General features: G+C 32.0%; 1 protein-coding gene across 1 annotated transcript; it reads left to right on the top strand.

The window, feature by feature from the left end:
- The first annotated feature begins 347 nt into the window (after positions 1-347).
- On the top strand, positions 348-10,171 carry LOC107168299 (pancreatic lipase-related protein 2-like). The gene is made up of 7 exons (XM_015517658.2): positions 348-534; positions 3,245-3,368; positions 3,453-3,604; positions 8,607-8,855; positions 8,963-9,151; positions 9,724-9,886; positions 9,970-10,171. The coding sequence occupies exons 1-7, from the start codon at positions 453-455 to the stop codon at positions 10,010-10,012; spliced, it is 1,002 nt and encodes a 333-aa protein (XP_015373144.2). The 5' UTR covers positions 348-452; the 3' UTR covers positions 10,013-10,171.
- Positions 10,172-13,960: the final 3,789 nt, after the last annotated feature.

Genomic DNA, 13,960 nt, shown 5'->3' with positions numbered 1-13,960 from the left:
ATACTTGTTAACTTTGTAAAATTATTATTCTTCAATTGAATTTTTCATAATAGGTATGCGTCATTGTTTCGATATCTTCATTAGGTATTGGATATAATATATAATTTATCTGTTTTAGTTCATAGTCGCGTATAACGATAGAATTTTTTTTTTAAATAAAGTCAATTAAAATTAAATGCATAAGTAAAATATCTAGGAATTTTTTTGATATAGAATACAATAGTTGTATTTGATCAAACAGTGTTATCTATAATACACAAATTATTGGAATTGAATAAAATAGCTTTTAAAGAATATTATGTTGTTTAATTGATCTTAAGTATAATGTGTTAATTCAAATATAAAACCATCATTCAATAGACGTTCTACGTTAGTGGTTTTTGTTATAGTTACATTCGATAGTTGACTTATTATTAATATCACCCGTGATTTTGAAAAATACATTTTCAGAAATGTTTAATGTTTTGAAATATTTTTTTATAAATACTTTGTTGATTGTTTTTGTTTGTGCTCATAATGTTCCATTGCAAAGTGGTGAGTTTTTTTGTTCAAAAAAAAATTTAAAAAAAATTTAGAACTATAAATATATATGTTATGGTAAAAGTACGAATACCGGTTAAACCTAGGATATACCGGTAAATCCTAGTTTCACCGACTTCTGTCTTTAAATGTCCAACATTCAGACATTTACCAATTTGTTTCGGTAAAAACTTGGAAATAGGTACAAATTATGTTGTCAAACCTTGGATGATTTTTGTAGTTCGGACATTTATAAACTAGATTTGGTAAATCTTAAGATAAACAATAAGTGTTAGCATAAATCTAACTTTTTTTTACCAATTATGAATTATGCTATTAATTATTGAAGGATATTAGGTAGTACATTAATGATTGGTATATTAGATACAAACATCTTAGAATTGGCAATTATATCAGATAATGAAATTGGTATTCGACAAGCAGTATCGCAACTAACTTTGACTGGTGAGTGGTGAACAAGAATTAATAAGTTGTGATTGTATGAAAAAATGTATGACTAACAGAATAATGTAAGTTCAGATCTAAAAATGTATTGTGTAACTCGAGATGCCACAATAGTCAATACTGTACAAATAAATAATTTTATAATAAAATTAATTTAATTCTAACAAAAATGATATACTAGTAATTAATGCACTTAGTATCTATAATATATTACTAACACCACTGTAATATGTAATAATAATATAAATTTGTTGTCAGAATATAAAGCAATAATAAAAATGTGTGTATCTAATGGTACCCGCCGTTTTTCCCGAATCGAATTACCCGAATGAATTTTTTCCCGAATAGTATTTTGCCCGAAAGTCCGAAAACCCGAAACCTATTTTCCCCAACACCTTTTTCCCGACGGTTATTGTTCCCGAATTAAAAAAAATTATAAATTTAAAAATTTTGTTACTACTGGCGTATTTTCTATGTGTTATATTTTATGCCTATAACTATACTACTATAGATACTTAAATAAACCTTAGATACCTTAGATAAAGATAGTATTTACGAAAAAGTATGGGTATTTTGCCTTTATCGCAATTTACTGTCGTTACAACGACATATGTATACTATAATATATACTATTACTATCTTTGCTACATGAACATTTAATTGTTTGTATTTTATCATCGCGCTCTTGTAATATTATTATGATTATTATCGTTTGTATCGAAATATAGCAAGTAAATCGTTGTAATTTTTGTAATCGTAAAGTTTCGTTATTCACGTACTATCACTTGTCGCTATTCTTTCATTTTCATTTTCAGTGCGTTTTATTGTATAAGCTTATTATAATTTTATTTTACTTCACCATCATGACTGAAATTAAAATTTTGGGTGAAACAAAATTGGTTTATGGTAGTTTTATTTACGTGCGGTCTAAATTACCAATCAACGGCAAAACATACTGGGAATGTCAAAAAGTACGCAGGAAAGAGTGCAAAGCCAGAATAATCACTACTTTCAATATTTCCGAAAATAAAAATTATTTCGTCCGAGAACCAGTGTTAGACGATCATGATCATGGTCCAAATCAAGAACAGCGTTTATCAGAGATTGTATATCATGAATTAGAATTTCTGAAGGCAATCGCGCATAATATTATTTTGTGAAATTATTTTATATTTTGTTTTTTTTTTTTTGTAAAGGTTTTATTATTATTGGTCAATTTATATGTATTATTACAATAGTATTTAAATTAATTAATGTTTATATTGTTTATATTTTATACGTTTTATAATTTAATTATTTAAAAATATTTTACTATTACACTAGGTACTTGATTTATTAAATCATTATTAATTTTATTAATTAATTTTTATTTTTATATGTATTATAATTTATATTCGGGAAAAAAAGGTTTCGGGTTTTTGGATTTTCGGGTAAAATACCATTCGAGAAAAAATTCATTCGGGAGTTTTGATTCGGGAAAAAGGTGTTCGGGAAAAATTCCATTCGGGAAAAAATTCATTCGGGAAATTCGATTCGGGCAAAATACCGGGTAACCGTATCTAATATACTAATTACTAGTCATTAATGTACTACCTAATATACTTCAATATTATTAATAATTAATAATTAATAGCATAATTGGTAAAAAATTTGGGACTATACAAGCACTAATTGTTTATCCTGAGATTTACCAAATCTCATTTATAAAAGTCTGAACTACAAAAATCATCCGAGATTTGACAAAATGATTTTGTGTTTCCTATATGTTTTAACAACAGTAGTCGGTGAAATCTAGGATTTACTGGTATTCGTACTTTTACCGTAACATATTATATATGATTTTGTATACGTATAACAGATAGATGCGTACACCATATCAAATTAGTACATTAATAAGTACAAAAAATACTGAGAATTAAAACAATGCAATGCATAATATCTTATTTATATGTTTGTACTCATCATATATTTGTATGTAATATGTAACACGACTTACCTATGTGATTTATTCTCTATGGTTTATTAATAGAAATTTATACTAATAATTACTTCCACCACACGTTTGAGGAAAAATTTATAAAAGCAGAAAGGATTTTGGTTTAAACCTAATTCATAGGTTAGATTAGGTTACGTTTTTAGTTATACAAATTATAATTCCGATTGTGTATATTCAATATAATCTTGAGTATGAATTTTCAATGGTGCTGCGCATTCCCTACAATTACCGTGGAATAAATAGCATTCTTGACATTGTTTTTAGACACAGTCGCCACTTTTAACGGATTTAATGATGGTCAAAAATACATTGACGATATTAACTTTCATGATGAAAATTATGGCAAGTACCAAACATCAAAACATGTGTTTTACTGGCTTTATACGAGGTTAAATTCTATATAATTCTAATAGTTAATAGTTTATTTCAATTATTAAATTAAATTCGTATTGTATTTTTTTTTCTCTTTCAGAGATAACACAGATGGTCAACTTTTAAATAGAAGTGAACCACACATGATTGAGTCTACAACGTACAATCCATCAAATCCAACTAAAGTATTAGTGCACGGTTGGCTTGGTTCTACTAAAGAAAAGGATAGTCTTTGTATGTGCAACATCAATTGTAAGTTGGTAATTTTTCTTATTAATTGTCTATTGATTGTTAGGTAGAAAGTATATCTGATTATTTATTTATTTTTTTTATTTATAATATATAAACGCCAAACGGCAATTTTTAATTAACAGATTAAGTTTAAATTAATAGATATAACAAAAATATAATAATACAAATACACACAAAATTAGAACATATGGAAAAAAAAAACACAACATAATATAAACTAAATGGTAATACCATAATTTAGTAATATAAAACTATAATACAACATATTTATAACAATTATATTATTTAATTACTTATTAAAATCAAAATTGGGATTGTTCAGAGTACGAAGCATTCTGTGCAAGGGGTGATTATGTCCATATAATGTATTGTGAGTTGGAATTTGGAAGAGTGCGTGATTTCTGGAGAAGAAGGAAGGGATACGAAGACATATTTTAGAGAGGAGATCGGGTGCATCTAAGGTGCCACCTAGGAGCGAGGTTATAAAGTGCTCATCAGCATCTTGTCGACGAGTTGACAGCATTGGTATTCCCAATGAACTACGAATTAAGGAATAGTCATGCGTAGGGTGAGGTATCTTCATTATGTAGGCAATGTAGGAAAGAAATCTATTTTGTACACGCTCGAGTCTTAGCTCGTCTTTAGCTAGGTAGGGATGCCACACCACCACACCGTATTCTAATATAGAACGTACTAATGAGAAATACAATGTGCAGAGACAACGAGCCGAAGAAAACTGATTAGTATTGCGTTTAATAAAACCCAGTACTTTTAAAGCTTTACCTACAGTGACATTTATATGGTGCTCAAAATTTAATGCTGGTGAGTAATGAATACCAAGATCTTTATAGAGGAAGACACGGTTAAGAGAAGTGCCATTTAGAGAATAGTTGTGGTGGATAGGAGATCGCTGCCTAGAAAACGACATAACATGACATTTGCTTATATTAAGGCTGAGACCTATGGAGTACGCCCAACTTGCAAAAATATCTAGTTCTGACTGTAGGATATGACATTGATTAAGATTGTCTATTTTAAGGAATATTTTTATGTCATCAGCAAAAAGAAGGAGTTTAGCCTTAGTGATCCATTTGGTTATCGAGTTTACAAACAGAATAAATAAAAGAGGACTAAGGTGGCCTCCTTGAGGGACTCCAGATGGTATCACAGCTAACTCCGAAACAGCATTTTTGATTTTTATGAATTGTTTTCTATCTGTGATGTAAGAGTGCAACCAAGATAGAAGGGGATTCCCAATGCCTAAAGACTTAAGCACCATTATTAGGCAATCGTGGTCCACTGTGTCAAATGCTTTATTAAAGTCTGTAAAGATTACATCTACCTGACCTCTGTGTTCGATAACTTCTGATAAATAGGAAGAGAAGGCAACACCACTTGTTACGGTTGATTTATGCGATCTAAAACCATGCTGCTCACTTATAATAAGATGATTGAGACTACGCTTTATTCTGGAGTATACAATTGATTCAAATAATTTACCAATATGTGGTATAATAGAAATTGGTCTGTAGTTTTGGATATCAGAAGCGTCACCAGATTTCAGAACAGGTGCTATAGAAGATATTTTCCAAACCTTAGGAAAAATACCTAAATCTAATGAACGCCTGAATAGTAAATAAATTGGATAAGCAATAGAAAAACGACAATTGTACAAGCATTGAGCGGATATGTCATCTGGACCATTAGAGTAAGTATTTTTTAACGATTTAAGAGCGGAAAAAACATCGTCGACAGTAAACGTTATATCGGAAGGAAGTTCATAGGATAAGTATTCAGATGAGCCAGTAAATGGTGGAAGTTGGAAAGCCGAGGAGTTGAACGTCGAGGAGAAATGAGTTGAAAACAGATTAGCTGATTCAGTTGGAGTATTTGAGGCAATATTACCGAGATGGAGTGATGACGGAATTGGAGGTTTCTGTTTTAGATTATTTACAAATTTCCAGAATTTGGAGGGGGAAGATGAAAGGGCCTCCTCGGTATGCCTAATATGAGCAGAGTAATCAACTTTTGATTGGCGTTTACATTTTGCTCTATATTCAGAGAAAACAAGATAATCAGATATCGACTTGGTTCGCTTATAAACTGCATGGGCTTTCTTCTTGGTTATTATAAGATTTTTGAGAATTGTGGATGTCCATTGAGGAAATTTAGAAGGTGAAAAAACTTTGATGGGAACAAACTTATTAATAGAGCTTAGAAGTGCATCGTTAAAGACAACAGCAGAATCATCGACCGAATAAAGCGAAAAAGTATTTTCCCAATCAAACGATCCTAGATAACGGAGCATGGATTTATAATCAGCCGATTTATAATCACGGTATTTATGTGTGTCTTGAGCAGTTATCGGAGTTGGAAATGGAAAAGATACAAACAAAGGTGGGTGGTAAGAATCCGGAGAAACGATTGGGGTGTTGGCAAGTTGGACAGTAGGTGTGTCAAAACTAGAAAATACAAGGTCAAGAAGGCATCCACGGGCATTAGGCACTTGATTGAGCTGGTAAAAATTATAGTACGAGAAAGAATCGACAAGATGAGTAGAAGTGTTAGACATGGTACCAGATGCGAAAAGACCTTGGTTGCTTTTAGACCATTTAATAAGAGGTAGATTATAGTCACCACAGAGAAGAATAGATGTAGGGTTGGTAGATGATATTAAGTGTTCGATAGAGCTGGTATGGGCCTCAAAATCTGGGAGCGCGGACATAGGTGGTAAGTAAACTGCACCTATAAGAATTTTAAATGAATTAATGGACAGAAGGGTATATACTTGCTCGAGCGTGTTAAGGTTTGTACAGATAAGAGATGTTTTAATATAAGACTTGATTGCAATGAGAACACCACCTCCTCGTGAGTAGTTACTGTTAAGATAATTTCTGTCGACCCTGAAGATTTGATAGCCAATGAGCCCAAGTTCAGAGTCATGGACGTCAGAAGAGAGCCATGTTTCTGTGAGGATAATAACATCATAACAAATAAAAAGGGGAATAGAACTTCTAAAATTACTTAATTTAGTTTTTAACCCACGGACATTTTGGTAGAAAATGTTTAAACTATTTAGATTACAATTCAAATGATTATTATTTTTAAAGCGGTATACAAAATCAAAAAATTCAGTAGATGTATTAACAGATAATTTACAAAGATAACATGAAGCCAGGGGTACCAAATGAAAACATTGAGGATCGATGAGATATGATGAAGATTGACTGACGTCACCACAGGTCCCTGGGTGGTTCAAGCTGGTTAGTTTTTTGCAAGGGTGACATGACGATGAGCAGTATGGTTTAATTGAAAATCCTTATTTGCCTGGACAATGGAAGGAACGCCGTTGAAATGTCTGACCATTATATTATTTTCTCCGTTCTTCCTACGCTGTTCCAAATCGGCATAAACCTGACGTACTTGTTGACGTTCCATTAATGTACGATCACGAACAACAGACACCAACAATGGTGGGTCGGTAGCAGCACGAGAGCGCATACCGGTTAAAAAGTCCTTAATGAATTGTTGGGAAGTGTTCTTTGATGAAAATATGACTTTTAATGGGCGAGGGTTCTTACCAATAGTGCGACCCAACCTGATCATCTTCACATCTGCAGGCAGAGACATAGCAAGTGGTAGAATGGACTCAGACAGATGCTGTAGGTCATCAGATAAACGTACAGTTGGTATAGTAGCAGAAGATTCAATAAGTCCGTGGACGATGGCATTAAAAGAACATTTTTCTCTTTCTGATAGTTCTTGAAGAAGCTGAGGAATATTGTCCCCAGATGAGGAGGGCAATTTACCCACGTCAGATTCAATAACACCGATCCTATTGTTGAGAGAAGAAAGTTCGTTACGAAGAGAGGTATTGTCTGCTCTTACATCAACAATTTGTGAAGCTAGTGAGTCAACACTAGCTTGAAGTTCACAAAACTTTTTATTTAATGAAAGGGATAGAGCCTTACATTGAGCAAGAGTAGCATCCTGAGTTTTACGCATGACCGAAATTACTCGATTAAATTCTTCAGACGATAGTGGGGTGGGAGAAGGCGGAACTGGAGGCGGAACTGAAGACTTGGCAGATCTGAGCAACATTTGCTGGTCAGAGACTACAGGTGAATTAAGATTATCCGTAGACATAGTAGAATTTGTGGCAGATAAAACTCCTTAAATGAGAAGAGATGCAAGACAAACAGCAGTAGTAATTAAACGCCTTGAATAATCAGTTAAAGCAAAATAGTCTAATTCCAATATAAACGATAACGTAATTATGATGACCTTGTCACGTGCCGCGGACGAAATGAAGATAACGAGAGTAATAATACAATCGTGTATACGCGTGCACTGTGCTGTAATGAGCAGCAAACGTCGATAAGATGTATTAAATATAAATTTACCTTCACTTCTTGAACAAAAGGAAAACGGCCCTTAATGGAAATATATTAAACAGACTGACTCAACACCGACACCAGTCTGTACGCGAACTTTTTATAATTTTTTGGACTTAAGAATGAAAAAAAACTGACTATTATGACCGGTAAAAACAAAAAGTAAGCACGGAGCTAATTAATGTGTGTGTACGTGTAATTTTTTATATTTAATATTATAATATTAAATTAATATTAAAAATGTATAGGCACTTATTGGTGCTAAATACAATTGATACTAATATCGATATGGTTACATGCAGATCATTAGATGAAATTTCATAACAACCAGTAACTACTCAGGTAAACTCAGTTTTTACATTCAAATAATTGTTACAAAATATATATTCATTTTTTACAACAATTACATTTGTATTCATTAAAAGTTAAACCATTGATTAAGTAAACTACACACTACACATTTTTCAAGTGCAACTCATAATTAGGTCTTAATTTTGGTATCTCCGTTACTATTTTGATTGTATTCATCTATAATGAATTAGCTTTTTTGCGTATAGTGTATTGATGACATTTTTTTAAAATATTTGATTCAATGAAATATTTCACAGCGTATTTTAAGGTGGGTGAATACAATGTGATTTGTGTGGATTGGAAACAGTATTCGACTGATTTATCCTACTCAGTTGCAACAATTCGAGCCAAACACATCGCTCACGATATAGCTAAAGTCCTGAAAAGGATAACGTATAACATGACAGAAGGGGTTGATACCTTGCATTTGATCGGACACAGTATGGGAGCTCATATTGTTGGATTCGTAGGGAAAGAATTGGCTGATCAGATTCCCCGAATTACGGGTAAATACTTATACAATTGTATAAATATTTTTAGCAATGCATTTTAAAAATAATCATATTCCGTTTTAAAATTCATAAATATTTGTATTTGAAAAAATGTATTTCAGGATTAGATCCGGCGAAGCCAGAGTACGAAGACAAAGACCCAGAGGACAGACTAGATATTACTGATGCGCATTTTGTAGACGTTATGCACACAAATACTGCCAACAATGGCTTTGAGAAATCAATTGGACATATCGATTTCTTCCCAAACGGAGGGAAGTTACAACCAAATTGCGAATATTCAGACAAAGGTAATGTATTCGATAATAGGTTCATGGTATAAATAGTTTAAAATTAATTTAAATATGTCCAAAATTAAATTTTAAATAATTATAAATTATAAGTACCTAATAGTATTTAAAAATGTAATTATGTATCTTAAGTTATAATATACGTATATTAATTCTACCACAAACCATCAGGAAAGTTGAATATTGAATCATTTGTATTGCTCTAAAAGATGATACAAACGAAAAAAAGGCACTTGATTATAGTTATAGCTATAGGTAAAACTAATATATTTATCTTAATTTGCTGTTCTAACCATCTCAGATATAAAGTATATTTGAAAAGATAATTTTAATTATAAAATTTTGTTTCGACTGTTTACGACAATTCATATTAATATCGCGATTGAAAATTAAATTAAATTAATATTAAATCACATAATTTTGATTATTTCTCTATCGAAAATACGTTTGTCGATTACCTAATATTTTAATACAACTTTTACAACCTATTTTAGGTAATAGTTTCAAACTTTTACAGCATGCAATAAATAAATATTTATAGATATAAATTTTGTTATTATATTCATTTTTAGTTACGGGTTACTGTAGCCATGTCAAAGCCTATCATTATTACGCACACTCTATATGGGCTAAGGAAGATTATGTTGCACATAAATGTTCCAGTTGGGATGAATATGAAAATCACAAATGTGACAACACTGACAGCACTTTTATGGGAGAGCACGTGGATGTAAAGTTCGTATAGTTTGTTGTCAAAAGTTTGAATCATAATTACATTAGTGAATTTGAAATTAAAATATTTCTTTTGATTACCTTAGGCAAACCAAAGATTACTATTTGGACGCTAACGTAGAGGACTAAGAAGAGGGATGTGTGATGCTTGGCTGTGCTTAAATGACAAATGAATTGTTATACCTGTATATATATATAATGGACTTAATGAAAATAGAAAATCACGTTGATTTATTATTTGATTTTTGTTACTTACTATTTAAATATAATGTGCTATTATCATTTTTACTTATGGAATATTAGAATATGAATTTAATTCTATTTAATATTTTTACATTTCAATTTGTATTGGTTTTTATACATTTTTGTGGTATCGTACTATTTTTGTGTTAATATATCCTTGTATACTTAAAATATTTCTTTTGTTTACCTTAGGCAATTATTATTAAAGATTATTATTTGGTGGCTGACGTAGAGCATAAATAGAGAGACACGTGCTTGTCAGCGAAGAAAGGACAAATAAATTTATATATATACATATATGACATAATGAAAATTGAAAATATAGAAAATCACCTTGAGTGATAGATTTGTTCTTTGATTCGTTTTCGTAATTTTTAAATACAGCACTTTTCTATCGGAATAATTTTTTTTATTTCAATAACAGTTAATATATAATTACATAAATTAAATATTTTATTTTTGATCGACAGTTGAACTTGCATTTTATTATTTTATTATTGAATAATGATTTTCGAACATTTTAAATAGCCTAGAACACAGTCGTCAATAATTATTTATTCTAATAATCATCAAGTCTGCATAATATGGGTTTCGAAAAAAAAAATAATAATAACACCCGAACTGGTCAAAATAATTTATCGATATTCGAAAACGACTGGATTTCATCACGCCATATGTTATATATATATTATATATATATAATTATTGATACCTACCTACTTGGAAATGTCTTACTATATTTTATGCAAGTTCATAATGAATAATCGACATATTTTAGTGAGTAGTAGTAATTAATATATATATTTACATTTTTTTATTGGTATTATTTTTAAGTATTTACATTTTTGAATGAAAGCATACTTTATATAATTATACATTTATGGTCTCGTATTTCATAATTTCATAGTAACATCCGAAGAGGAATATTTTTTTGAGCATTATGTAAACATATAAAAATAAAATTTCGTTGGAGTAAGGGATTAATTGGTTAGGTAGGTACTAGTTATAAGTAGGTAGATACTTATTTTAGGTTTATTTTCAGTCGCGGTCTGCACGTCTGCATGGTCTAACACGGATGCCGGTTGGACACAAAAGACAAGTAAAAGAAATCATTCAGATTCATCTGAACCAAAATCTCCTGATCCTACCTCAAATAAAAAAAAAAATAATAAATTATTTATAACGACAAATCGTTATGAAGTGCTTACTCAAACCGAACCTGCTTCTACAATAACCACAATAACCGAAGCTACAATAATTGAAGCTGACACTGTCTCCGAAGGATCCATCATCACTGATCATAAAAAACCCCCACCTCCAATCTTCATAAAAGAAGTTTTAAACTTCCCTGGTTTTTCCTCAGTTCTAATTGAGCTGATCGGAGTAGACAATTTTTACTACAAATCTTCCACCGATCGATTAAAAATACAGACTACAAACCCCGAATCATATAGATCACTAATTCGCTATCTAAAGGACCAAAAAGCAGAATACCACACCTTTCAACTGAGAGAAGACAAACCATTAAGAGTGGTTATTCGAAATTTGCACCCTACCGCACCTACGGAACTGATTAAATCTGAACTTGAAACATGTCTCTATGAGGTTAGGCAAGTCACAAAAGTGCTGCACAAGATTATTAAACACCCACTCCCATTGTTCTTCATTGACTTGGAGTCTACCGATCACTCCAATGAAATATACCATTTATCTTCCCTTCTTCATACGAAGGTAAAAATCGAAGAGCCATACAAACCAAAGATAGTCAGTCAATGCCTCAATTGTCAAGACTAAGGTCACACGCGATCATATTGTGGCTACTCAGCTCGTTGTGTCCGCTGTGGAGACTCGCAATCTTCTTCAGGCTGCACCAAACCAAGAGATTCTCCTCCCAAATGTGCCCTATGTGCAGGCAACCACCCAGCCAACTACCGAGGATGCAACGTCTATAGAGAACTTCAACGTTGAAATAAGCCTAATAATAAAAGTAACTTTTTACATAGTGCACTTATGACAATGTTAATTTTAAGTCAACTAATAATAATTCTACTATAAAAGAAAGCCACCCACCTGTGAAAACTAACCCTAGCACCTTCCCTCCCTCTTCATCTCAGAGAACTTATGCCCATGCTACTTCAAATCAGTCAAGAGATACCACCCATTCTCCCCCTGTACTAGATTTTAATAAAAAAATTTCAAGTTTTCTTGATGAATTTAAACCAGTAATTAACCCCTTAATTACACTCCTAACACAAGTTATCTCATCTCTCTTAAATAACAAAAATGACAAATAAATCGACCACCTCAAAATCAATCATCATCATTCTTTTCAATGCTAATGGCCTAAAAAATCGCATCAATGAATTACAAACTGTCCTATATGAAAAACGTATCGATATTGCCTTAATTACTGAGACTCACTTTACCAAATACTCCAATGTCTTTATCCCAGGCTATACTCTGCTCAAATCCAATCATTCAGACAACAAAGCTCATGCTGGTGTTGCCTTCATAATTAAATCTACTTTGTCCTTTGCTCCACTACCAAATTTCTCACAAGATTATCTTCAATCCTGTGCTGTATCTATTAAGCTGAATAATATACCTATCACCATTGCTGCAGTTTATTGCCCCCCAAGACACAACATATCTTCAACTCTTTTTCTCGACTATTTATCATCATTTAATTCAAGTCAGTGGAGATATAAATGCGAAGCATCAAGCCTGGGGCTGTCGATCTGGTAACCCACGTGGCAATGTTCTATACAATTCCGACAATGCGAAAAAATACTCAATACTAGCACCCCCAGGTCCAACTTACTGGCCAACTTCATTACGTAAAAAACCTGACATCCTTGATTTTTTTTTTTATTGCCAAAGTACCAAGTAATTTATTCTGGACTCCGGAAAACATCCTGGATCTAAACTCTGACCACTCATCTGTACTTCCCACAATCAATGCATCCCCCAACATTGCGTATGACAGCTCCAAAATTATTTTATCCTTCAACAGATCGTATTAAGTTCCATAACTTAGTAGATAAAGAGATCACCTTGAACGTTAAATTAAAAACACATGAGGATATCGATAACGCAGTGGATAAATTTACCTCAATCATTCAATCAGCTGCATGGGCAATGGGCATCCCAATCTAAGTTTACCCCAACTTTCAATAGCATTCCATTATTACCGATACATATACGTTCATTAATTATGGATAAAAGGAGAGCTAGGGCACGTTATCAAACTTCTCATTTACCCTCCCACAAAGCACTTTACAATAAACTGCCTAATTCGCTTAAGAAACAACTTCTAAAATACAAATCAGATATATTCGAACTAAAGCTATCTAACTTATACTCTTCTGACGGTAGCCTCTGGAGGGAAACAAATAAACTCTTAAAATACAAATCTAGTTTACCACCACTAACCAAAATTGACAATTCTGTTGCTATAACTGATGAGGACAAGGCTGAGACGTTTCGTCAACATCTAGTGGAGATATTTAAGCCACATCCCGACATAAATAATCCAAATCTCACCTCTAAGATAATACAGTACTTAGATTGTCCCATGCCTCTTCATCTCCCTGAAAAGTGTTTTACACCAAATGAACTAAAAACAGCAATACAAAAATATTCCACCAAAAAAAACACCAGCTTTGATCTAATTACTGCAGAAGTTGCTAGATGTCTTCCGAAAAAAGTTGTCCTATTCCTAACCTAATGTCTGAATGGTACACCGATTGGCGCATTAAACCTAATCCCAATAAGTCAGTACTTACAACATTCACTTTATGCCATTCCATTTGTCCTAATGTCTATTTAAATAAC

Source organism: Diuraphis noxia, unplaced genomic scaffold (genome assembly GCF_037042655.1).
Source record: "Diuraphis noxia isolate RWA-SAM2 unplaced genomic scaffold, SU_Dnox_SAM2 contig0004, whole genome shotgun sequence".
Taxonomy (NCBI): Eukaryota; Metazoa; Arthropoda; class Insecta; order Hemiptera; family Aphididae; genus Diuraphis; species Diuraphis noxia.
The sequence above is the reverse complement of the archived record's forward strand: the minus strand, read 5'-3'. Positions and strand labels throughout refer to the sequence as shown.